The following is a 27,568-nucleotide window of genomic DNA, read 5'->3' on the forward strand; positions in this document are numbered from 1 at the left end:
TGGGACACCTCTCAGGTATTAACTCCTTCAGGTACAGTCTGCTGTCAAAGCTGACGAAAGGGCAGGATCAGGTTGACCCCCGCAAGTCTCAAGTATTGAGGAATGCCGAAGTATTGTGAGTATTTACTCTAAACTCGAGAACAGGGAAATTTTAACTGTCAGCTAGCTTCTCTTTCACGCACCTCTCTACCTACCAATGTGTTTGGGTACACACAGTTATTTTCATGAATGTGGGTACAACATATTTTACTGGAGCCAAATACTTTGTGTGTTTGTACATCTTGTGTTTGTGAATATACATAAAACCAGATAGATATAGGATTCTTCATAATAAGTTAGTGTGAATCCAATACTTTCTGAATCTGTAGTTAAGTTACTATTTTAATCATAATGTATTTTACTGAATTATTTTCTAAAGCCTTACATTGGTTAATGATTAAGTGCTGCTAGTCATTAATAAGTCTTGAGCAGTATCAGCTGCAGCAGACTGCCCAGGATGGTGTCTGGTGGAGTTCCAGTGTGCCCAAGAATGTAGACTTGGCAACCTCTCTGGGTAGTCCGTTCCAGAATTTGACCACTCCTACACGATAAAAACATTTTTCTTGTGTATAAGGAATTTCGTGTGGGCTTTTTTGTTCCCATTGCCTCTTTTTCTGTGACTGGGCACCACTGAGAAGAGCCTGTCTGCATCTTCTTTATAGTATCCCATCAGGTATTTATGTATGATGATAATCGTAGAATCACAGAATCATCTAGGTTGGAAAGGACCTTGAAGATCATCCCATTAACCTAACACTGACAGTTCCCAACTACACCATATCCCTCAGTGCTAAGTCGACCCTACTCTTAAACACCTCCAGGGATGGGGACTCCACCACCTCCCTGGGCAGCCCATTCCAATGCCTAACCACCCGTTCTGTAAAGAAATACTTCCTAATATCTAGTCTTAACCCTTCCCTGGTGCAACTTGAGGCCATTCCCTCTTGTCCTATCACTTGTTACTTGGTTCAAGAGACTCATCCCCAGCTCTCTGCAACCTCCTTTCAGGTAGCTGTAGAGGGTGATGAGGTCTCCCCTCAGCCTCCTCTTCTCCAGACTAAACAACCCCAGTTCCCTCAGCCGCTCCTCGGACGACCTGTGCTCCAGACCCTTCACCAGCTTCGTTGCCCTTCTCTGGACACACTCGAGTCATTCAATGTCCTTTTTGTAGTGAGGGGCCCAAAACTGAACACAGGAATCGAGGTGTGGCCTCACCAGTGCCCAGTACAGGGGCAAGATCCCTTCCCTGTCCCTGCTGGCCACGCTATTGCTGATACAAGCCAGGATGCCATTGGCCTTCTTGGCCACCTGGGCACACTGCTGGCTCATGTTCAGCCGTCTGTCAATCAACACCCCCAGGTCCCTCTCTGACTGGCAGCTCTCCAGCCACTCCTCCCCAAGCCTGTAGCGCTGCTGGGGGTTGTTGTGGCCCAAGTGCAGCACCCGGCATTTGGCCTTAGTGAAACTCCTCCAGTTGGCCTTAGCCCATCGCTCCAGCCTGTCCAGATCTCTCTGCAGAGCCTCCCTACCCTCGAGCAGATCAACACTCCCACCCAACTTGGTGTCATCTGCAAACTGACTGATGGTGCACTCGATCCCCTCATCTAGATCATCAATAAAGATGTTAAACAGGAGTGGCCCCAAAACCGAGCCCTGGTGGACACCACTTGTGACCGGCCACCAACTGGATTTAACTCCATTCACCACCACTCTTTGGGCCTGGCCATCCAGCCAGTGTTTTACCCAGCGAAGTGTGTGCCCATCCAAGCCTCGAGCAGCCAGTTTTGCCAGTAGAATGCTGTGGGAAATGGTGTGAAAGGCCTTACTAAAGTCAAGGTAGACAACATCCACAGCCTTTCCCTCATCCAATAAGCAGGTCGCCCTGACTTAGAAGGAGATCAGGTTTGTCAGGCAGGACCTGCCTTTCATAAACCCATGCTGACTGCGCCTGATCATCTGGTTGTCCTGCAGATGTTGTATGATGGTCCTCAGGATGAGCTGCTCCATCAGCTTCCCTGGCACAAGTGAAACTGACAGGCCTGTAATTTCCCGGATCATTCTTCTGACCTTTCTTACATATGGGTGTCACACTGGCCAATTTCCAATCTGTTGGGACCTCCCTGGTCAGCCAGGACTGTGGTAAATGATGGAAAGCGGCTTGTTGAGCACCCCAGCCAGCTCCTTCAGTAGGAGGTCACTGCAGTAGGTCACTGACTATCTCCTCCTGGATTGCGGGGGGGTTGTTCTCCCAGTCTCTGTCCTCTGGCTGAGGAGGCTGGATTCCCTCAATACAACTAGTCTTGTTATTAAAGACTGAGGCAAAGAAGGCATTAAGCACCTCAGCCTTTTCCTCATCACTCGTTGCCATGTTTCCTCCTGCGTCTAGCAGGGAATGGAGGCTCTCCCTGGTCTTTCTTTTGATGTTGACATACTTACAGAAACATTTCTTGTTATCCTTGATTGCTGAAACCAGATTAATTTCTAGCTGGGCTTTAGACCTCCTGATTTCCACCCTGCATAACCTCACAGCATCTTTGTAATCATTGTGACTCACTAGCCCCTTCTTCCAAAGGCTGTAAACTCTCCTTTTCTCCCTGAGTTGCAGCCAAAGCTCCCTGTTCAGCCAGGGTGGTCTTCTCTGCCACTGGCTTCTCTTACAGCACCTGGGGACAGCCTGCTCCTGTGCCATTAACACTTCCTTCTTAAAGAGTGCCCAGCCTTCCTGGACCCCTGTACCCTTCGGGACCATCTCCCAAGGGAATCTGTCAAGCAGGTGCCTAAACAAGTGAAAGTTAGCTCTTTGGAAGTCCAGGATATCAGTTCTGCTGCCCGCTCTCCTGGCCTCTCTAAGAATAGAGAACTCTATTATTTCATGATCGCTGTGCCCTAGTCATCCTCTGACCACCACATCATCCACCAGTCCTTCTCTGTTCAGAAAGAGGAGATCCAGCAGGGCACCCTCTCTGGTTGGTTCACTCACCGGCTGTGTCAGGGTGTTATCTGCTACACATTCCAGGAATCTCCGGGACTGGTCCCGCTCTGCTGTGTTGTATTTCCAGCAGATGTCTGGGAAGTTAAAGTCTCCCACAAGAAGAAGGGCAAGCGATCATGAGATTTCTCCTAAATGCCTATAGAATATTTCATCCACCTATCTGTCCTGGTTGGGTGGCCTATAATAGACTCTCACTACAACATCTGCCCTGTTGGCCTTCCCCCTGATTCTAATGCAAAGACACTCCACCCTGTCTTCACTACACATGCTGCATCATAGCTTCAAGCTCCTCCTGTTTGTTACCCATGCTGTGTGCATTGGTATACATGCACTTCAGATGGGCTGATGTTTTGCCCGCTTCCCCCTTCAAATCTAGTTTAAAGCTCTGTCAATGAGTTCAGCTAATTCCTGCCCCCACGATCCTCTTCCCCCTCTGGGACAGGTGCATCACATATGATGTGAAAAGGTCTGGCGTCCTGTATACCAACCCATGATTGAAAACTCCGTAGCCCTGATTCTAACACCAGTCTTGGAGCCACAAGTTCTTCTGTTGAGTTCTATTGTATTCTTCTTCATCCATCCGTGCAACTGAAGGGATGGAGGAGAACAAAATTTGTGCCCCTGACCCCTTAACCAGTTTCCCCACGGCCCTGAAATCTCTCTTAAGTGATTTAGGACTTTTTGTAGTAATATCGTCGCTACCTATCTGAAAAACCAGGAGAGGGTAGTAGTCCTTGGGTCTCACTAGAGTGGGGAGTTTTTCCGTGAGGTCCTTCACTTGAGCCCCAGGGTGGCAGCAGACTTCCCTATGAGATAGGTCTGGTCTGTATATTGGGCCTTCGACACCCCTCAGAATGGAGTTACCCACTACAGTGACTCTTCTGGGGTTCTCTTTAGAACTGGTTTTAATACCTGGTCTAGAGCGACCCGTCCTTGGTGGACCTTGTGTCTTCTTCCTTGTTTGACTCATTTTCTTTATCCTTCTCTGCTTCATTCAAAAGTTTGATATCTGTTGTGAAGGGACACCACGGAAGGTGAGGGAGGTCGGGAAAGGCTTTTCCTGCCTCCCTGAGCAGGGACCTGTTTCCAGCCTCCCCCATCCCTTAAGTCCCCTCCTTTTGCCTGGCAGCAAGAGGGTGAGGGATCGTGTGCCTCTTTTGGAGCCTCCATTTGCTCCTGTAGCTTCAGGACTGACTCATTAATGTCTTATGGTCAACATGGTGTCCACCAGGATCCCCAGGTCATTTTCTGACAAGGTGCTTTCCAGCCGGTCAGCCCTCAGCCTGTGCTAGTGCTGTGCTAGTTTACTATTATTACTCCCCAGGGGCACTTCCCTTTGCTGAACTTAATGAGGTTCCTGTCAGCCCATTTGTTCGGCCTATTGAGGTCTCTCAGTACAAACATCTGGTGAAACAACCACAGCACCTAATTTTGTGTCATTGGCAAACTTGCCATGGTGTACTCTGTCCCATTGACCAGGTCATTAATTATAAATAAGTTTTTAAAAGCATTAGCCTCAGTGTTAGCCCCTAGGATACTCTGCTAGGGCCTGGTCTTCATCAGGATTTGTGCTGCTGATCAGAAGTCTTTAAGCCCAGTAGTTCAGCCAGATTCAAGTCCACTTTACTCTCCACTTTAACCTCTATCTCATCAGTCCATGTATGAACATTTTATGAGAGACAGTGTCGAAAGCCTTACTACAGTCAAGATAAATGATATCCACTGCTCTCCTCTCATCTGTTGAGCTACTCGTTTCATCAGAGAAGGCTGTCAAGTCGGTTAAGCATCGTTTCACCTTTATAAGTTCATGATGACTACTCCCAATGATCTTCTTGTCCTTTATATGGTCTATCACCTTCCTAGGGATTGAAGTGAGATTGACTGCTCTAGTTTCCCAGATCCTTCTTCTTGAACATAGGAGTGACATGATTTCTTCCAGTCCTCAGGAACCTCACCTGATAGCCACGACCTTTCAAAGCTTATTAAGTCTCTCTCAGCACTCGTAGGTGCATCATATCAAGTCCCATGGCCATGTGTATGTCCAGTTTGTTTAAATGTTCCCTGATCTGATCCTCCACCACTGAGACTCACAGATACCTGGGATTGCTTGAGGCAAGCGTTACCTTTAAAGACAGAGCTGAGGAAGGCATTGAGTGCTCTGGCCTTTTTTTATGTTCTTTGCTACCGCCCCTGCTGTTTTCAGCAGTGAGCCCTGAGCCCACTTTATCCCTTGTCTTCATTTTGCTGCTGATGTACTTACAGAAGCCTCTTGTTGCCCTTCGTGTTCCTCACCGTATTCAACTCCACATGGATTTTGGCTTTCCTAACCTTATCCCTGCATGCTTAGACAACAATTTTAAATTCCTTCTGGTCTTCTGTCCCTGCTTGTACATCTTGTATCTTTCCTTTTACATTTGAGTTTAGTCAGGGTAGGTCCGTGTTCATCCATGCAAGCCTCCTGCTACCTTTGCTTGGCTTCTTGCTCATTGGAATGGACCATTGTTGATGTTGGAGGAGGTGATCCTTGAAAATCAACCAGCTTTCATGGATCCTTCTCTTCAGGCTGATATTCTGCTGGATTCTTTCAAGTAGGTCCCTGAAAATGCCAAAGTCTGCTCTCCTGAAGTTCAGGGTTGTGATCCTGCTTTTTTTGCCTTTCTCCCTCCTCTCAGAATCCTGAACTCCCATCATCTCAAGGTTGCTGTAGACAAGGCTGCCCCTGACCTTGACATCCCTGACTAGTTGTTCCTTGTTTGTAAGTATGAGGTCCAGCAGCGTGTCTCCCCTCATCAGCCTGCTGATTGCCTGTGGTAAGAAGTTATCATCAAGGGACTCCAGAAACCTGGATTGCTTGTGCCCTGCTGTGTTGTCCTTCCAGCATATACTCGAGTGATTCAAGTTCCCCATGAAGACAGGGGCCTGCAAACATGAATCTTCTTCCAGTTTTCTGAAAAAGCTTCATTCTGCTTCCTTATCAGAAAGGATCAGCAGGCAGCCACCACGTCATCGGCACTGGTTTGCCCACACCTGACCCACACACTCTCAGCTTGCTCATGGCCCATCTTAAGGCAGAGCTCCATCCATTTATGCTACTCTTTCACATAAAGAGCAGCTTCTTGCCATCCCAGCGTGTCCTTCCTAAAGAGCCTGTATCCATACACAGCAGCACTCCAGTCATGTGAATTATCCCACCTTGTCTCCATGATCCCAATGAGCCTTGTAACTGCAAACAGATCTCTTAATTCCTCCTGTCACTCTCCATGGGGGCATGCTGCGTGCAATTAAACAGTAACTTCAGATGGACGCCCAGTTGTGTTTATTTCCCAGGAAGACTCTTGAGAGCCTCTCCCATACTGATGTCCTGTCAGCACTCCCTTATTTATGTGCATATGCTTGAGGTGGTCCTCTCTGAGCCTCGTATTGGTCGTCACAAGGTCTTTCCTGTCCACACCAACATGTGCCCTTTGCTTGCCAGCCCAGGCCACAGCTCCCTTACTTGTTACTTGGTCAACATTTCTCCCCACCATTCCTAGTATAAAGCTTCCCTCACGAAACTGGCCTGTCCGTTATCAAAAGTGCTTCATTCTGTGCATTTATTTGTATTGCACCATTGATGCTGAATAATTCCTGGTAAGATTGAGCATAATTGCCTCCTCCTTGTGTAAGAATTAACTAAAAGAAGGTTCCCTGTTTGGATTTACAATGTAAAAATAGTTCCTCATTCACTAAAGAGTATAAAAGCAGCTGTAACGTACAACTGCAAGTTAAATACAGGGGTTGTGTATTCCTGTGTCTCAAGAATTTTTCAGATTGCAACTGGTTTTTGTATAACTTTTTACTGAAAAAAGAAAGTAAATCAAGTTAAGGATGTGTGTGAAGAAATAAAGTTTGATTTTTAAAATGTGGTGTAATGGAACTGTGACCGAGTTTCCCTATATTTAAAAATCCTTGAATTTAACATGAGCAAACATGTTAAAGTGTTCTGACTGTGCTGAAGTTCTTGGGTAGCTGCGAGGTTTAGCTTCCCCCTGCCATGTCCTCCCCTTTAGGGTATGACTCAAAGCCTTTTAAAGTCAGCAAAAGAATCCCATTGACCTTAATACACTTTGTGGGCAGACCATTAGAGAACACATAATATTGTGCATTCTCAGGTGACAGACACAGATAACTGCAGTGAAGTTTGCATACAAATTAAATAGCACCAATATAGCAGAGTGGTCTTGCCAACAGTTACTACCAACATTTCCAACAGTATCTGAGGATTCAACGTTACCCCGTGTTTTTCCCTTCCACAACAAAATGAAGATCTGATTGGAGAACTTGTGCAAAATTAATATAATCTGTGTTTTAACTGCAGTGCAAAGGTGTGTAATTTTCTACTGTGTAGTCATGGTCAGGCAAATGAAGCAAGTGCTTGTTTGGAAGTCTGTTGTGCAGTGTGTCGGAAAGTGCTAACATATCACTATGTCCTTATTTCTGCTGCTGTGCTTATGAACAGAATTCAGTTAGTACATATGAAATACATACTGAAATTGTACTTTGATTTTGTTGCCTAAAGAGTCCTTAATGCACCTCACCATTGTTAATTTTGAGGAGCTACTTTACATCTCATTGAGAACAGTAGGACTTAAATACTGTTAAGTAAGCATGTCCTTAAATGTTTTCCTGTATTTGCCTTTTAACAGGCTTTTTTTTAAACAGCGCTTTTTTAACAATATGAAGTTGTCTAACTGTGCTATTGTGGTACATGTAATTTCAATTTTTATATAATTATTCAGATGTATCTTTAGTGAATAATCAACATATTAAATAGTGGCACAGGGTGTAAGAAATGTTTTTTGGAAAGTTCCCTTAAAATGGTTTCTTTGTCGTTCTGCAGTTTCTCAGGAAAACAACACAGTTGGTATTGCTCCTTACCTTTCGTATGCTAATCTTTACCTGGACATCTCCAGCTGTATCATAAAAATGTAATGATAACTGATGTTGTTAATGGTAATTCTAGGCACAGAGAAATCATATATGTGTGGAGGTCATGGAGAAAATTCTTTGAGGAAGTAAAGGAGAAAATTAGTTGGAGTGATAAATTAATATTTCAGTACCTGTATGTAATACTAGTGTGAAATGTGCTTGTGAATTAAACAAGAAATTAAGTAGAAAATACATAAAAAAGGATTAATGGAGTCACCTGAACGTTTAACGTGTGTTATAGAAGATATGCCAAGTTTTTAATCATTGTTTGTAATAAGTAAGAGTTACTGATCTTCCTTTCTGCCTTAATTTATAAAATATATCAGTAATACAGTAAAATTCTCAAGCAGACTGATTATACTAGATTTGTCCTGTGATTGCATTACAAGACAATTCCTGTTATTGTGTTCATAGAGCTTTTATTGTTATGTTATATAATGCACACCAAAGTTTACTTACTTTGCTTAAGGTTGTTGCAGTATGCTGTACTTGCAGAAAAAAAGTAATTTATCAGCAGACATACTTTATGTTTCCAGGCAGTAGATGCATTTCAGAAAAAAGACTTGCTTTACACATATTCTGCAAGTTAAGAAAAGCTTTTATCTTTTTTTGATGGTTCTAGTTAAAAAAAATTAAGCTTATTTTACAGTCCATGTGTTCTAAATATGTTACATTTTGACGCTTACTGCTAAAGAGTTAACTGAATATTGATTAGAAAGTATTGATGCAGTAGTGAAAATCCATTTATTTTAGAGCAGTTAGAGCATTAGAGGGAAATTGAAAGGCATTCCATTTTGAAACTTAACTGTTTTGTAGATATTTCACAAAAGTATGTGATAAATATTTTATATGTAACTTCTAGTGTTTATAAGGCAATTGACAGAAAAATAAATGAAAATAGGAAGTTCATTATCTACAAGGAAATTATTTGAACACAATTGTTTAACAGAGGTCATTGTTGTTCTTTTTCTTAATTTCTCTTTATTGCCTGTTTTGCACAGGAAGGAGTTACAGGAGCTGCAGAATCTTTACAGACAAAACATTGAACATACAGCACAGCAGGCTGAGCTGATAAAGCAGCTTCAGGCTCTCAATACCAATACACAAAAAGTGCTGAAAGACCAAGAAGATGCTCACACAGCTGAAACATCATCATATCAAAAAGTATGTAATTTTGCTTTATGATCATAGGGTTCGTTTTAATATCCATCTGTACAATATCAATGGACAGAGTAATCAAAGCACTGTGTGGTGTTGCATCCTTTAGATCTCTGGATCTTTATTGTTACCAAAATATGGTTGGCAGAGTAACAGAGTTTATTGGCCTAATTACATCCTAGCATATATGGCTCCTTGCTTACATTGAATTAATGAGCCTTAAAAAATGAGATTTAGTTGCCTCTGAAGAAATACAGGAGTGAATTGCCAAGCATATAAATTTCTTTATGTAATTTTGTTATCTATGTTTTTCTTCTTCTCCCTCTCCTAGAGCTTTCAATTACTAAGTTCTTCAATTTGTTTTTGATAATTTAGAAGAAATTCCTTTCACTTGTAAATAATGTATTTGTGTGAATCTCACAATTTTACTGGTTCAAGATGCCAAAACCTGCTCTATCAAAATTAACTGGAAAAATTGTGTCATAATAGCTTTTTAAATGGGTAATTCAAAAATTTTTAACTGTATTTACATTTACAGAACAGACTCATATTTTTGATGAATGCCAGGAAAAACGCTAACCATGAAGAGCTGTCACATGCACTGCTCAGAACTTCTCATTTTGAGTGTAACAGATTATATGGATGTGTTTTTCAGTCTGTAAGAAATACAGAAGATATGTTTCCTTCCTTTTTAGAAGCATTGAGAAGGAAGAAGATAAGGAGAAGTTGCATATACAGCTTTTGTGCACCTTCTACCAATATTGGAACTGTTTTCTCAAATTGTGTGCTGTCACAGTGCTTTTTCAAAAAATAGGTGTTTCCCTTTATCATCTTACTTAGAGTACGTGTTTGTGATAAAATGGTGAAGCTAGGCCTAAGTCAAGCCAGAATCAGTACTGTGTTTCTGAAGATGCGTTTGGTTAACATTTTATAGCACATAGTGCCCAGCACATTCTTGAGGACTTACATCACTGACTGCAGTGACAATAGACATAAAGTCTTTCATTCACTACAATAGCCCAGCCAAGCTACAGGTAGACTTCCATCACAGTTGTTAAGAACATCTACAAGTCAGTGGGAGTTCTACCTATCTGGGGCAACACAAAGTAAATTATAATTTTTTTTTAAATACAGCATGTAGGTATCAGAAGTTGCTCTTTCTTTCATTTTTCATTCTCCAATGCACTAGAAAAATTGGTACATGTGAAGATAATATGAACTCTCTTCATTGGTGTTTATAAGACCGCATTCTTCCAAACTAGCTCTACAATAGATGAAAGAAAATAAAACTAAGTTTTCATGAGACTATTTTAAAGCATGACAAAACTCTTTATAAAGGTCACTTTACCTTGCATGATAGCAATTTTGCCAGTAGTACTTACTTCAGTTTGGGAAAGAGTTTAACCTATCCTATGAGAAATAGTTTTGAATGATAAGTTACTTATGTATTATGCAAAATTGATGGGTATACTTATATAGCTATAGGGGCAAGCCACTTCTAAACTAGGCTTGACTCAAAATTCAGGGTTGCTTCAGAAAGATGGTTCACAGTTCTTGGTCTGTCTTGGCAGGACTTAAGACTTCTGCTTAGTTGATCATACAACAACAAGATGAGTCTTTTGATAGCTGCCAAATACTTCTAACTCACAGATGACCCTAAAATTTGCTGGTTTGGAGGCATTGACTTCAGTATTTTTCCAACATGAAGGAGTTTGCCTCTTAAAACAGCACAAGCCAACTCAAATATTCTGACAAATTACTATTGTAGAACTGATAAGCTGTCTTTTTGTAAAATATCAAAACATCTAATGCACCTGGAAACAAAGATGTTCTTTTTGGTTTTCATAAAAATATGTTAAAGTATGAAAAAAAGTTATGTTTCCTAAGTCGGAGTGGAATAGATCTAATAATATTTCTGGCAAATTGAGTTGAGAGAACTTCGGAGAGGAAAAGGAGTTCCTTTTATCATGACAATTCTGTTCTGTACTTCTGACCTAAAGAACGGTATAAAATACCCAACTCTAATTGCTTCAGAGTAACATGTGTTTTCCAAATCGCAAGATACACAGTCCTACTAAAGTCACAGCAGGCCTTTGGAACACTCAGCATCATAAAAACAGTATAAATGCCTATTTTTCCCTTGAATGAGAAAGGCAACCTATTGTAGACAAATGTGTTTTCTGTTTGTCTTCCATGCATTAATAATATGCAGGCTGCAACAGCTAGATAAGGATGTGTGAGCTATTCCATAAACATATTCACAAAGGAATAGTTTCCTACTGCTCCAAATGGCATTGAGCCTATCACTGTGTACATCCTATGATATATTGTCCCTTACAGCAAGATCAATGACCTGTTAGTGGTCAGATAGGTACTATATGCTATAGCTCAGGCAATGTGGTTGGCTTACATATTCCAAGTTCATCTTAACAGTCTACCACTTAGAAAGAACCATTCTTTGTGCTGATGTTAGTGTAGTACGAAACAGTAGACTGAACAAAAGAAAACCCATTTCTGATAAAACAGATGAAGGTCATGAACTTGCACTGGGTTCTGTGTAAATCCATTGAGGACCACAAATTCTCTTCCAGATCTAGCTGTAGTGGGCAGCATACACATGTGAAGATCTGTAATCTGTTTTATCAAGTTGTGTTGACTTGACATATTAATACTTCCTTTTAAGTACAAATTTTGAGGGTGCTGTGTTCTACAATAACTTCTTTATGTTAGACCATTTATGGAAACAAATTGATATCTATTTCATACTGCAGGTGTAGTTCTCATTCTCAAGGATAGGGAGTATTTTTCTAAAATGTATAGCATCTGTTTTAGTGGTCCTAAATGCTCCAGGGACTTCATTCCTGTGCTGGATTTAATGAGACTCAATAGATTTGTCCTCACTGACAATTTCAAGGTGGAGAGACTTCAATCAATACTAGGGATAATAAGACAAGAGGAGATTCTGAACTCCTTAGCTAGCTTATCACAGTTTTCTGAAATTTACAATTTAGGGCCTTTGTTTTTATAATGCAGTACTTTCCCTTGATCTGATGTGGCCGTTAGGTTCCTTGTTAATCATACTGATTAAAAATCTCTTAGTGGAAGGCCCGTTTAGTGAAGTGGAAATACTGTTGTCTTTAAATAGGAAATCATAATTCATGTCCTGGAACTCAGCTCTCAGAGAATACTGTGGTACATATACAATAGTACAGTACATGTCTGTGACGAAAAAAAGCATTCCTCAATAAGTTAGATTTTTGACATAACTGGAAAACATGGTGAGAGTTTTCAGTTATGAGGCATTACAGGATTCTGCATCAAGCACACCAGAAAGTAGATAAAATAGTGTAGTGTCAGATACATTTTCAGATGTTGTGGTTAATTTTGTGCTTGAAGTTGCCTTTGCTAGTCCTCCTCATGATGTCAGTGTGTGGAGATAGTTTGCTTTCCATCAGGTCTGTAATCAGAATGTCAAGTTACTGGCTTTCCATCCTAAGGTTAAATTTTACCACTTTCAGGCTTTTTTGCAACTGCAACAACCTTTAAGCACAGTTAAAAATCACATAATTGTGTCCCATTAAATTCAGAAATTCGCAAAATAAAATTTAAAACCATATAGATACGTAAATGGTAGTAACAATGCAGATTCTCCCTCAAATTGGAATGAATTCTTTCACACGTGACAAGAGCTGGGAGAAACTAACTGTCCAGTCAAATATGCTGAAGTCCACGTCGGTAATAAGTGAATCATCATTTTTGTAGTACATTTCATGTGAAAGCTGTGAGAAACTGATCTCTAACAAAGATTATCTCACACTTTAGTTCAAGCTCTGATACTGTTTTCTGTAGTTGGGAAGTGTGTTAATTAGGTTAGTCTGTTTATTTGGTGTATACCAAATGCCAGTATAGTTGGTTACACCCTAGCAAGTAGATTTTGGGATCAGATGTACCCATAGGTTAAAGTTGAAGAAATCTTGGGTAGACTCTAGTTCTCTCAGTGTGATGTTAAACTCTGCATTCACAGCTGATGATTTTCATGCTTCAAAAGCACTGTACTGTCTTAGTGTGCTATAGTTCCTGTGTGTAATGGTGTAGATTGGTATCTGCAGAATGTTTAAGTATTTAAAAAAAAAAAAAAAAAATCTGTAATTCTAAATCTGTCACTAATGTTTGCCAACCATTGTCTTCATGTTTCTGGCAACGATGATATATTTTTTTACAATATGAGAGCTGTAGATGAAAGAAATTACGTAAACTGGTGAGACCGTGCAAGAGGAGTTGTACCTCAAAGGATGAAAAATCTTAAGACTAAGCCTAGTTAAATATGTTTGTGAGTAGTGCTAATTTTGATCTAAGTTAAAATTTTAAAATTTAAATATATCTGAATTTTGTCTATAATGAGATTGGGCCCACAGTGGAGGATATTAAATGATACTGTTTGCTGTATGGATTATTGACATTTTTCTGCATTAACTAGGACTGGTGTTCTTCACAAGCCTGCTGAATGTTCTCTTGACACTACAGTATATAGAGAGAAAATATCTAAATAAGGTTTGGTAGCATTTCACAGAGAAATTGTTGCTGATAAACACAGTCTGAGAGAAATGTGTCAAAATTTTCATATATTCAAAAAAGGAATCCACAAACACCACCATTAGATAGCCATATCAACACAAGTTGGTGCACCGAACTGATTAGATGGATGAATACTGGAAGGCTACATTGCTAGGGGGGAATCAGTCAGCAGACAGGAAGTACTGGATTCCTTGAAGTAAATAGACTCATCAGTTAGAATTTTTCCATTAACAACACTAATCAAAGACAGAAATGTCCTTTTCTTTTATGTTCTCTTCTGTTATTTTTGAGAAAGTATATTGCTGAAGTTACCCTTTTTGCATAGTTTCCATAACAACCATAGTATTCTCAATTATATGGTACCATAAAGTTGAGGAAGGTGTGCCTTCTCTTTTAGCTTATACTAGTGACTCTTGCTTGCGTGTTGTCTGATGTTACTTATATCCATTCTGTACTTCCTTTTGTTTTTTCTTCTGAACCTTTCACTTGTGTCTGACATTTTTCTCTTGTATCATAGGTATGCTTCATGGTCTCTCATCTTAAAAAATTACCTCTGCTTTTCCATTTTAAAACTAAATGCCATGAATGTGCTGTATATAGTCTGTCTGGAGTGCCTCTTCAGTTTCACCCTAGAGCTTCCCAGCTGACTTCTGGCCTTGTTCTTTCAAATTCTAATAAACAGCATGATCCTGTAACATGAATTTATGCTATGTGCTGTAATAGTTTTTGTTATAGTTTTATTGTGTCTTCATTTAGACTTTTTTCATTTGTATCATAGAATCACAGAATTGTCTAGGTTGGAAAAGACCTAGAAGATCATCCAGTCCAACCATTGACCTAACACTGACAGTTCCCAACTACAGCATATCTCTAAGCGCTAAGTCAACTTTACTCTTAAACACCTCCAGGGATGGGGACTCCACCACCTCCCTGGGCAGCCCATTCCAACGCCTAACCACCCGTTCTGTAAAGAAATGCTTCCTAATATCCAGGCTAAACCTTCCCTGGTGCAATTTGAGGCCATTCCCTCTTGTCCTATCACTTGTTACTTGGTTCAAGAGACTCATCCCCAGCTCTCTGCAACCTCCTTTCAGGTAGCTGTAGAGGGTGATGAGGTCTCCCCTCAGCCTCCTCTTCTCCAGACTAAACAACCCCAGTTCCCTCAGCCGCTCCTCGGACGACCTGTGCTCCAGACCCTTCACCAGCTTTGTTGCCCTTCTCTGGACACGCTTGAGTAATTCAATGTCCTTTTTGTAGTGAGGGGCCCAAAACTAAACACAGGAATCGAGGTGCAGCCTCACTAGTGCCGAGTACAGGGGCAAGATCCTTTCCCTGTCCCTGCTGGCCACGCTATTTCTGATACAAGCGAGGATGCCATTGGCCTTCTTGGCCACCTGGGCACACTGCTGGTTCATGTTCAGCCGGCTGTCAATCAACACCCCCAGGTCCCTCTCTGACTGGCAGCTCTCCAGCCACTCCTCCCCAAGCCTGTAGCGCTGCTGGGGGTTGTTGTGGCCCAAGTGCAGTACTCGGCATTTGGCCTTATTAAAACTCATCCAGTTGGCCTTAGTCCATCGCTCCAGCCTGTCCAGGTCTCTCTGCAGAGCCTCCCTACCCTCGAGCAGATCAACACTCCCACCCAACTTGGCGTCATCTGCAAACTTACTGAGGGTGCACTCGATCCCCTCGTCTAGATCATCAATAAAGATGTTAAACAGGAGCGGCCCCAAAACCGAGCCCTGGGGGACACCACTTGTGACCGGCCACCAACTGGATTTAACTCCGTTCACCACATCTCTTTGGGCCCGGCCATCCAGCCAGTTTTTTACCCAGCGAAGTGTGTGCCCATCCAAGCCTCGAGCAGCCAGTTTCGCCAGGAGAATGCTGTGGGAAATGGTGTCAAAGGCCTTACTAAAGTCAAGGTAGACAACATCCACAGCCTTTCCCTCATCCAATAAGCAGGTCGCCCTGACTTAGAAGGAGATCAGGTTTGTCAGGCAGGACCTGCCTTTCATAAGCCCATGCTGACTAGGCCTGATGCCCTGGTTGTCCATTATATGACTTTTAATGGCACTTGACATGATCTGCTCCATGACCTTCCCTGGCACCGAGGTCAGACTGACAGGTCTATAGTTACCTGGATCCTCCTTCCTGCCTTTCTTGTAGATGGGTGTCACATTTGCCACCCTCCAGTCCAATGGGACCTCCCTGGTTAGCCATGACTTCAGGTAAATCATAGAGAGCGGCTTGGCGAGCACATCTGCCAACTCCCTCAGCACCCTTGGGTGTAACCCATCTGGTCCCACAGACTTGTGTGTATCCAAGTGGGGTAGCAGGTCTCTGACCGCCTCCTCTTCAACTGTGGTGACATCAGTCTGCTTCCCCTCCCCATCTCCCAGTTCATGAGTCTGGGTGTCCAGGGAACAGCCAGTTCCACTGCTAAAGACTGAGGCAAAGTAGGCGTTGAGCACCTCAGCCTTTTCCTCATCCTTAGTTACCATGTTTCCCTCTGCATCCAGTAGGGGAGGGAGACTTTCTCGAATCCTCCTCTTGCTGTTGACAAATATATAGAAAGATTTTTTGTTATCCTTAACAGCTGCAGCCAAGTTGAGCTCTAGCTGCGCTTTGGCTCTCCTAATGTTCTCCCTGCGTAACTTCACTACATCTTTATAGTCTTCATGAGAGACCTGGCCCCTCTTCCAAAGGCGATAGATTCTCCTTTTGTTCTTGAGATCCAGCCAAAGGTCCCTGTTTAGCCAGGCCGGTCTCCTTCCCCTCCTGCTTGTTTTTCGGCAGACGGGAACATCCTGCTCCTGTGCCTTTATGACTTTGCTCTTGAAGGATGTCCAGCCTTCCTGGACTCCCATATCCTTCAGGGCAGCCTCTCAAGGGATTTTGTTAATCAGTATCTTGAACAGGTCGAAGTTAGCCCTCCGGAAGTCTAACGTGGCAGTTTTACTAACCCCTCTCTTTGTTTCTCAAAGGATCGAAAATTCGATCATCTCATGATCACTGCACCCTAGACAGCCTCCAACCTTTACCTCCCCCACAAGCTCTTCCCTGTTCACAAGAAGCAGGTCCAGGAGGGCACCTTCCCTGGTCGGTTCACTCACCAGCTGTATGAGGAAGTTATCCTCCACACATTCCAGGAACCTCCTGGATTGTTCCCTCTCTGCTGTGTTGTATTCCCAGCAGATACCTGGGAGGTTAAAGTCCCCCACAAGAACAATGGCAAGTGACCGCAAGATTTCTCCCAACTGTTTATAGAAAGCTTCATCCACCTCACTGCTTTGGTTGGGGGGTCTATAGCAGACTCCCACAGCAAGATCCGCTTTATTGGCCCTTAACCTAATCCAAACACTCTCGACCCCGTTATCACTATACTTGATTTCCAAGCTATCATAGCATTCTCTTACATATAGGGCCACTCCACCACCTCTCCTTCCCTGCCTATCCCTCCTGAAGAGCTTGTAGCCATGAATTGCAGCACTCCAGTCGTGTGAGGCATCCCACCACGTTTCTGTGATAGCTACTATGTCATAGTTCTCGTGTTGCATCATGGCTTCAAGCTCCCCCTGTTTGTTGCTCATACTGCGTGCATTGGTGTAGATGCACTTGAGATGAGCTAATGAATCCAACACCCTCTTGTGAGCATGGGCCCCATTCCTTACCAGACCCTTCTCAGGTGTTTCCGCTGTTCCTGAACATCTTTCTCTTCTCTCAAATGAAGTGGCAGAGGGAGAGCCCTCACCAGTCCACCATCCTTCAAGCTTTGGCACGTTTCCCTTAAGCTTGTTACTTATCGTTACTGTATCATTACTATATATTCAATATTACTGTATGTTCAGGTTCATTTACTCAGGTCTCTGTAATACACTGTTTTTTAGGGTATGAGCATTTAGATAAAAGATTTAATGTAGGAGAATATTTGTTTTACACCCAGTGTATATAATTGGCTACTGTTGCATGGATCTGTTGGATGAATCTACCTTAGTGTTAGTTCCTCACAGGAGTATCCTTTTGAAGGAAATCTCCGAGATGTCCCCACTTTCTGTGACCTAGTTGATACAGAAAAGTCTATGAGAGCATTAACTAAATGTCTTTTGGATTATGGAACTGGAAACTATTTTGGAACTGGAAAATGTGTCCCAGCTGTTAATTGGCATTCAGTACACAAGAGCAGTCCAAATCTAGTTTAAAATAAATCTTACACACTTGTATAATGTTAGTGTTGGTCATTTGTGTCAACTGTTTCACGCTGCAGTTTTTTTCCAGGTGCGCTCTGATTCTGGCTAATATACAATACAGTCGATAACATGGATTATTTATTTAATTTTACTAGATTTTGATGGAATTCTTCAGCTTTCCTTGGTCAGACCTAACTTAGTTTTGCCATTACACATATTTAATATATGTCGGTACTTTACCTCACCCCACCATTATCAGGCTGTTAAATATTTTCTATCACATGTGAGCAGGCATTGGAGGCACATCTTTTGGTTCTCCTGGAAGTCCTAGCTTTGGTCTGGCATTTTTAGATTAATTGATGACATTAAGCACAACTATTGTTCTAATGAAGTTTTCTGGTTTAAGTCCTCAGAGATCTAGCAAAAAGTGTTTTCTGGTAAAATCAGTTAAATCAATATAGGAAATAGTGTAGCTGAGAAATATGGGATACTTTATTTTTTGTAATTCAGCTACGTTACTCTTCCTTCTTGACTGATAAATAATGCTCTTCTGTCATGTAGACTGAATTTATTACAGGGTACTGATTTCAGATACTTTTAATCATTTTTAGTTTTTAAGTACCTTCACCTGTGACAATCTATGTTGCTTGTCAGAGAAAGGAGAGCTTTAAGGCATTAGAAAGAGATTCTCAAAATACAGTCAGTGCAACAGTTTTTGCAGAACACAGTCTCGTGTCACTGGCTGTTGCCTTTTTTTTGTCCAACTACCAAATTTCATAAAATGTATAAAGAATGATATAAAATATTTTCCTTTTTCTTTCTATCTTTTAAACATAAATATTTTTTTATATCTCTTCTTGGGGATTAAAAAATTTCCTGGTTAAATCTCATGTCTTTTTGACATTCATGTAAGGTATTTATGTACTTATGTACAGTCAAGATTTCACTCCTCTTTTCTGTGAAGCTTGCTAGTTCTGAGATAAATAATTTACAATATTTTTGTTTTTCTTCTGGATTTTCTACACAATGTTCCATCTCTAGTCCTCTGATCTCCATTTTATGTCACCTGACTTTGTGTATCTTTATTAATGGTAGACCTCTTTCACTGTGTTGTGGAATTCTGTGTGTTCTGGAATGTGCTTACTGCAGTGTGATTAAATGTGGTGCATCTTTTAAAACACGGTCAGAAATGAGCAGGAAATCCCAAAATAATCCAGTATAAATATTAAGCATGTGTTTAATCCACAAAATTGGTGGCTATGCATGGCCATAAAAGAAATGATAGGGAGCCAAGTGGAAGTTTGGAAGGTGTTCTAGTTATCTGTGGACAGTAGATAAAACTCTTTTCAGACAGTTAATTTTAATTTTGAAATTTCATGATGTTAAATACCTTAAAAAAAATAAATCTGAGTCCTATAAACTAGGACCTTGGTGTTGTTCAAAAAATTATGTAAGCCTCAGTGTAAAAAGATGAATGGTGCGAATGTGGTTTTATGCACATAGCTTTTAGCTAGTTTTATACTTGAAATAGATGTGTTTTGTTATTGCTGTTTTCAAAGCAGGAAAGGTTGGAAAAGTTTATGCAAGTAAAAAGACATGCTATTTGTCTTGTCCTGACAAATGCTGACTACCAAAAATACCCATTAGCTACATTAGGGGATGTGGCTGCCAGCTACAAAAAAGCATCATATTTTTGATGTTCTCCATTCATCTTACTAGGATGTTACTTTTCAGATACTATAATTACAACCACTTAAGTGCTGCTAGTCATAAAACCAGCAAATTGTCATACCAGTATGATCTAGCTAATGAGCTTATGTAGTTATACCTGGAAGTAACTGTGTCTTGTTGTTCTATTTGTTTGGAAGGACATTATCTAAAAATGCATGTTTTTGATAAATGGACTGCTTATTTTCCTGTGAGGTACTTACTGATTTCCATAAGAAATTGGCTAATCTTGAACTTGCATTTCTAGAGATCTGTAAACTTTCTTAGAGTTTAAGAAAGATTCAGTAGGCAAAGAAATTTCCATGCAAAAGTTTAATTTTTAAGATTTGGAGTCATTAGAAATATCTATCTGGACTTTGAATCAGTTTTGCCTGGGAGACATGATGTCTGATCTGCTTTGGAAATAGGCAAGAAGTAATATACTTTGTCCTAAGTAGATTTTGAGAGCACATGGGAGCAGAAAATTATAGAAGAAAGAAAAGGAAGGGAGATTATTGTTTCCAAATTTCTCACAAAGTGTTAGGTAGACAGTTTCCAAATCTAAGAGTTGTGTTTGTTTTTCAAAGGTTTTAACTTCTAAGTGATGTAAGCAGACAAAGGGAGAAAGAAGTGTATCATTTAAGTAAAGCTGACAAGACAAAGAATAAAATGAAGAGTAAAATAATATTTTTACAAGTAAAATGACTTGTGTCAGTTCCTTGTAATTATAAACATTATTGACAGATTTGGAAATTCTGATTTTCATACTTTGGATGGAATGGCAGTAATGGATTTTCCAAAGAAAACTGTCAGCTGCAGAAATATATATGTGCCTTCTATAGACTATTTTATGGTAGATTGAATAGTCAGAGGGAATATTGTTTATTTTGAGAGAAAAGGACAATCAAAGGAATGAGGGACTGAGATGGAGAGAGAGGAATGTATGCTTAGGTAGTAAAGCTGTAGAGTCTTCTCTTTCCTTCAGGATATATACTGTCTATGTAACTACAGATTTATTTTTCAAACTGGTTTTTATATTTTTTTAGTAAGCTGATTGTGTTTTAAACAATTTTTAGAATTTTATATTGAAAAAGAAGGTTAAAAATGGAGGGGTGGCGTGGTTGTTAAGTTCTCCTATTCTTGCAGAATAAGTTCTTTTTGTCGGTTACATGGCATGTACTGCTAGTTATTATTTAGATGTAGTTTTAGAAGTTCTTTGTGTGTATGGAATCTCTTCTAAAATGACTGCAGAATATGTACAATATTCTGGTTTCAGCAAGAACAGTTGAGTAACAGCCGGGGATAAGTACTTCTAATGTAATTTCTGGGTTTCATAGTTAATGTCAAAAAAATTCCCACAGAATATTTAAACAACCATTTTACGTTTCATAGAAAATGCAGTAGGCATTATTGGATTCACTGTATTTCTATCCAAGCTTTATTAAAAATGTTGGTTTTAAAAGATCAAACTCCTCTGTAAAAGACAAGGATGGTATGTGGTATTCTTGCTCTTTTAATTCCATTCCCAGGGCAGATGTTTCACTTCTTTGCCTATTCTCAATGAGGGATTTTTTTTTCTTTTTTATTTTCTGTATTTTATATGAATTGTTCAAGTAGTAAAACAAATTCTGATTTTTAGGTGTCTATTTCTATTTATAAATGCCATAAAGAAGCAACTGACACTGATAATACTCTAATGTAAATTGTGTTTTTCTGGAAAAACTTCTTTCAGACTTCAAAGTTCCAGTGATTGTTACAATCACTATTGTCAAATGTACAGAGTGTGACAGGAGGCAGGAGGACATGAAGTGCGAAATAATTGTCAAAATGTAAAAAAGAGAGGCTGATCTTTGTAGATAAGTTACATTATTCTTTCTCTCCTTTTGTATCTGTATGGCTATCTGCACTGAAGTTATTTTTAACCCTGCTATTTCTCTTCTCCCCTGTCATAGCTTTATAATGAATTGACTTCATGTTTTGAAACTGTTAAAACAAGTGAAATTCAACTGCAGAGAAGTTGTGCCTCTCTTCAGGATCAGTTACTTGGAAAAAATCAAAAGATTCGTCAGTTACAAGAGCAACTTCAGCAGGCTCATGATGCTTTAAATGCAGTAAATCAGAGTTTTCCAAAATGTGAAGTACAGGTGAGTTCACTTCTAGAATAATAAAAGTTGATTCTTCTTGTTTTAAATTAAGCTTCTCTACCAGACAGTTTTAAAGGAAATTCCAGGGGTTTTTTTTAAAGAAAAACTGTGCAACTATGCTGCTGCAGCAGTGTAACTGTTTCTACTGTTGCTGATAGAAGGTACTTCACACTTAAATCAGTCCTGGGAGACTAAGTAACAGTGTCAGTATTCAAAAAGACTCCTATTGATATTCTCTAACAAAGGCACTAAAAATAAAAATAAAACAAAATTTATTTTGATCCTGGAAACAAAATCCTAGAAAAAATTGTGAAGTTTCTGCATTTCCTCTGTGAAAATGAAATGTATTGTTCCTGATTTGTTTAATTGTTCTGGACCATGCAACTAAACTTTAGATCATAGAGAAACATTTCTCTAAAAACTTCTGAGATTTGAATGTGCCACTGGAACTATTGCAATAAATCTGTCACTCTCACTAACAGGACCTCCCAACTTTACCAGTGTGCCAGATCTTACACGTATATCCCTGACATTTTCCAAAGGCCAATTTATGACTTAAAGTGAGTTTGAAAGGCTTTGAAATGATCTACTCACAATGGTTTTGTGAACTCTGCTGCTTAGTTTCTTCCATAGATTTGTCAATGAGATGTACTTACGCATTTCAATTTTACTAGCATTCTTTCCCTTAATTAAGCAGAGAAGGGGAAATAGTGAAGGTGATAATGCCTGTTAAAGGGAAAACTTCACTTAGCATGGGTAGGTAAGGTAGATCTGTAATCAAGGATTATATTCATGAGCCCAAAGGAGCCTGAATATTAAAAAACCCATAGTGTTTAATTCCTCAAAGTTTGTATAAGTAGTAATCTGATGTAAAAAAGAAAAATCACAGAATGCAATATCTCCTTGATGTGTTCATGAAGGTCATTCCAGAGTTAATGTTCTAACTTTATCCACAGCATTGCTTAAGTGTTTACTTAACCTGTATTTTGTATGATTTTTAAAGTTCCCATTAATCTAATGATTTGATAATTTTGTTTCACAAATGATAAACCAGATTATTTTAAGTCTTTCTTGTGGAGCGTTTACCTCTTGATACATTCTCGACCTTTTTCTGAATCTTAGAAATAATTAGGTTTTTTTACCTTAAGAAGGTTTTGGTGGATTTTTTGAACTTTATAAAGATAAAATTAGTCTCAAGCTGTTTCTGCTCTAAACACAGCTTTGGATCATGGTTTTTGAATGCTCAGACTGTATTTCTGAATATATCATTCTGCTTTCATCATCTTGTGTTGCTCTGAAGAGTTTTTTGCAGTTTATTTTGTCAGGGTATTAAATTTTATCATAAAAGCTTTTATTATATCTCTGGATTATATTTACTGAGGTTAAGAAGGCCTTAGTTGTCTTTGTGAAGTGATGTTAGAATACTAACTAACTATGACACCTATATTGTCTAACCTGGATATTGTGTGACAGTTTATTATATAGTCGCAGTGTATCCCATGTGGATATGGTGTAAATATTTGGCATTGGCTTTTGCCTTTATTATCATGAATAGCATAGTATTATTAGAAAATTTTGTTACTACAGTAGCTTCTTACCTTTCTATATTTTTTGAACATGTGGGACACCACAGGTGACTTTCCCACTGAGTAAACTAAGCTATTAATTTATTGCTATTACTTATTTCTCATAATTAAAGCAATTCTTTTAACTGTAAAATTTTTTTCTCCCCTTAAAATACAGTAGTTGGGTTTCTTTAAGAGCGCCTAGTGTGGGGCTTTGCTGAAATCTATTTCAAATTCAAGTAGACAATTTGACACAAATAATTTTCTTAAAAGAACTTCAGGAAATTTCTGAGGTTAAAAGTAAGACTATTGTAGAAGCTAGTAGCAATCTACAGTTGGTGATTCAACTTTCTTTCCTTTGGATGTTTTAAATGAATCACATCCAGTGTGGGTAAACTGTTAGTATCTCTTTTGTTGATTTATTCTATGTCTCCTTTTAGTGGCATCTGAATTTGAAGTACATTAACCAGTATGCTCCATGTCAATTAGGATCCAAATGTGAAGCAGGCCTAAGTTACTTAATGGTCAACATGGGTGCAAATAATTATTTTACTATGGTCTTCTGTTGGCTTTCTTCTGTGTTTCCATTTTGATCCTGACTCAGCCTTTTAGACTTTCTGGCACTTTCCCAGTTCCCAGTGTATTTGAAGGAATATACTTGTCATGATTATTCAGAGAATTGCTGTTTTGTTAGTGAATGTAGGTTTTGGTCCGACCTTCTGCAGAAATGTATCAGTTGAACATTTATATGATCTGTCACAAGTTCAGTCAGATATTTACCAATGCTAGTAGAAAAGAAATGGTAGGAAGCAAAAGCAGACAACTTACGATAATTAGTATAATATTTAAGCTAAATGCAGTGTATGAACCTTCATTTTTCAGTAAATTAATCTTAAACCAGGCTGTGATGGGACAAATGATTAGTGTTACTGAAGCAGCCTGGTAGGGAAGAAAATGTGTATAGGTAGTGTCCATACTCACTAGGTTTGTAGAACAGAGATGTTAAGCAGTGTTTGCTTATGTGCTTAACATGCTTAATATTTTCTCTTGACTAACATTCTTCCATTCTGCTACACCAAATATCTCAAATTTTGTTGAGATGCAGTCTTTATTCTGTCCTTTCAACCAGACCATTAGGTATCATAATGCTCATTGTTGGCTATGTTTTGATGACAGCCAAATTTCCCATTGCCAACTTTACTATCTTGCATGTTAGAAAGGTAATGATTATTGTGTGACACAGCTGAGTTTCTTCAGGGGGTAAAAGTGATTATCTATCATAACTTCTGTGACCTGTTAGATAACCAGAATCCTGGTTGGTTGTGAAGTTCTGAAGTTAAAGGTGAGTAAGAGAACCTCCTACCTAACTCATTCTGCTGTGTCTTGACTGCATCATCAGTAGAACAGGATGGATTTGGAATAGAGGCTTAATTAACAGGACACCAAAGCAATGTAGGTATCTACTAGTTTTTCTGTTACCATTTTTTAAAACAATCCTTCGAAAAAAAAGAGGTTGGTTTAAATGACAGTTATATTTCTGCTGTAAACTACTGATTTCTTGAGTATGTTCAGATTCGTGCCTTGCTGAAAGTTCATCCTGTGGGACATTCTAACAGTCTGTTGACAGCACTAATATATCTTCTTCAGACTTGAACTAGCCAGGAAGATCATACATCAGTGTTACATATGTTAGCACATACTTTTTCCTGGATTTGAACTTTTCTTGCTGTTGAAATTACATTGTAGTCAGGCAAAATAAGTTTTATATTATGGGTTTTATTAGCAAGAATACTTCAGTTTTCTTTCATTAAGGGTAAAATATGCCTTTTTTTAAATGTTGGAGTATCGTTCTAGTTAGTGTGGCACTTGTGTTGGTGAGGGCAAACTTTTGGTTGATTTTGACTAATGTGTGTGATGAAGAATTTGAATCTGCTTTAGAGTAAATTTCTATTTACATCTTAGTATGTGTGCATTGAGCAGCTCACACATCTGCTCAGAGAGATTAGGCATCTTTGAATTTGGAAATCTTTTTTGTTAGATCTATGCTCATGGTACACAGTAAGAAGAACAGAAAACATTCTAAATAGTTTTTAGAACATAAGTCTGTGGGATTTGATTAATTTCATCACATGTAATTGTTGTTTTGTTTCTGTTTCATTATTGGTGTTCATTTTTAGCTCTGAGATGTATACCATACATTTAGTCATACGGTTAGTATACCATAACTATTACCCATGTGAATAGTAAATATTTAAATATGTTTACTGAACCGAAGCAGTCATTTCTGTCTTCTACTTTTCATATGTGTGCAGACATCAAAGACAGTATTAAGAGATGTTACTTGATCAAAGAACAGTAATTAACAGACACTTAAATGTTTTTATTTCTAACTGTAGCATCTGACAGGTGCATTCTACCTAATACAGAATTCACTTGCACTTTTATAGTAGTATCTTAATTTCTCATTCTGAGGTTTTTAAAAGTAGTCAGCATAGAAAATATCAGTAGAACAATGGAAGTAGAAATTACACACAGATGTAACTTAAGCTTATGAGAAGAAAAATGCTGATTTGTGACTAAAATAAAAATTTGAGTTTAGAAAGATTTATGTGAGAAATACAGAAATAAAATGTTTCCAGAAAAACTGCATCCATTGTTGCCATGATAAATCCTTATCAGAATGTGACTTACTGCTTTTCTAACATCAGTATTTCAGTGATTTCAGCTTATTAGTCTTTAAAATACTGATTTTGATTGAAATATAAATGGTAAAAAGTTAGTTGGAGAGGTTAACTCTCATTTATTTTAGTAGTTCTAGATTTTGTCCAGTATACTTAGTATTGCAATATGAATATTTAAAGTCCAGTTTTGAGGTATAATTATCTATTTCATGTTAATGATACAGCATAACAAGAGGCAAATACTGTGTTCAGTGTGTGGTGCTGTAAATTTTGTTTCCTAGATTGGGATCATTTCAGTTACTGAAACTAATTCCTACAAAATGCTTTTATATCACACTGATTTAGGCTTTACTGTTAGAAAACTTAGCCATTTAATTTATTTGTATCAAAAGTTTCTTGGTCTTGCACCCCATATGGGTCAAAGCTTGCCACAAGTATCTTCCAGTTTTTAGAAATACTCAATTTATTAAAAAACATTGAAATTGATCACAAAGGTCTCAAACTATAATTTTGTAACCAACTAACAAATATGGTAGTAAAAAGGTATTTGTATAGGACAAGATGACATGAAACCATGGTGAACATTTATAACTATATAATACTGCAGCACATTGTTTGCTGAAGGCTTGGCTTTTGAAGAAAGTAAAATAGAACTGAAACCAACCAATTTAGGCAACATGACTCACTCAGTAAATAATTAGTCTTTAATAATGGAAAATATCAATAACACTTTTCAAGTGTTTGTATTCCCTTAAGCCACAGACTATCTTTTATTTGGAGGTTATTACCCTTATAATAAAGACAGGTATAGATTGTAGCCTGTAAAGTTAAATTTGCTCCATGTTTAAATATGTTTGTAATAGAAAAGTACTGGTATTTTCTAGTGTTTGCAATACATAGATAAGTATAATTTGAACTTAAATTTAAGAGACACGTGGGACCTTCATGATTAATGATGTCATTTTAATCTGTTGTATTTTTTTATAGCAAATGTGATGTGGTAGCTTACAGGTAAACACTTCTAAAAACTAGTATAAGCATGTCTCTGATTCTTGGTCGAACAAGCAGTAGTAATTTGTTAGTTTCCAACATTTTTTTTATACTAACGTGTTATGAAACTACACTTAAAATGTCTCCTATACGTGTCTTTTAAACAAGGTGGAAAGGAAAAAATACAGATCTTTGTTGAAGAGTATTCTTTCTTTAGAAAATCTTTGTATTTGAAGTGTATGATTCTGGGGTACTATAGACACATACAAAGGTGTTTGTGGTTCAAACCATACTGTTGTCCTCAGAAAAGATGTGTGGAGCTATAACTGTCTAGTAGAGTCTGTGAAGTCATTGTTGCTGGTGGGATCACAGTACACTAGCCCTTGATCACCATAACATGCAATTTCAGTTACAGTTGGGTATGTTTTACTGTGACAGTTTGGGACTCCACCTGCAATGTTGTAGGTGTGCCAGGATGCAGGCATGTGTTGTCTATAAGTGGTTTTGTGCAGCTTTGGAAATTGTTTTTAAAAAAAGGAAAGAAAAGTGTACTTTAGGAAGG

At 39.0% G+C, this 27,568-nt stretch overlaps 1 protein-coding gene across 1 annotated transcript in view; it reads left to right on the top strand.

Annotated features, from left to right (window-relative positions):
- CNTLN (centlein) overlaps positions 1–27,568 on the top strand; it is a 206,565-nt gene that overhangs the window by 60,923 nt on the left and 118,074 nt on the right. The window contains exons 7-8 of the mRNA XM_074856182.1: positions 9,001–9,163; positions 21,579–21,770. Coding sequence (XP_074712283.1) covers positions 9,001–9,163; positions 21,579–21,770 — 355 coding nt within the window. The remainder of the gene's footprint in view (positions 1–9,000; positions 9,164–21,578; positions 21,771–27,568) is intronic.

Source organism: Strix uralensis, chromosome Z (genome assembly GCF_047716275.1).
Source record: "Strix uralensis isolate ZFMK-TIS-50842 chromosome Z, bStrUra1, whole genome shotgun sequence".
NCBI lineage: Eukaryota > Metazoa > Chordata > Aves > Strigiformes > Strigidae > Strix > Strix uralensis.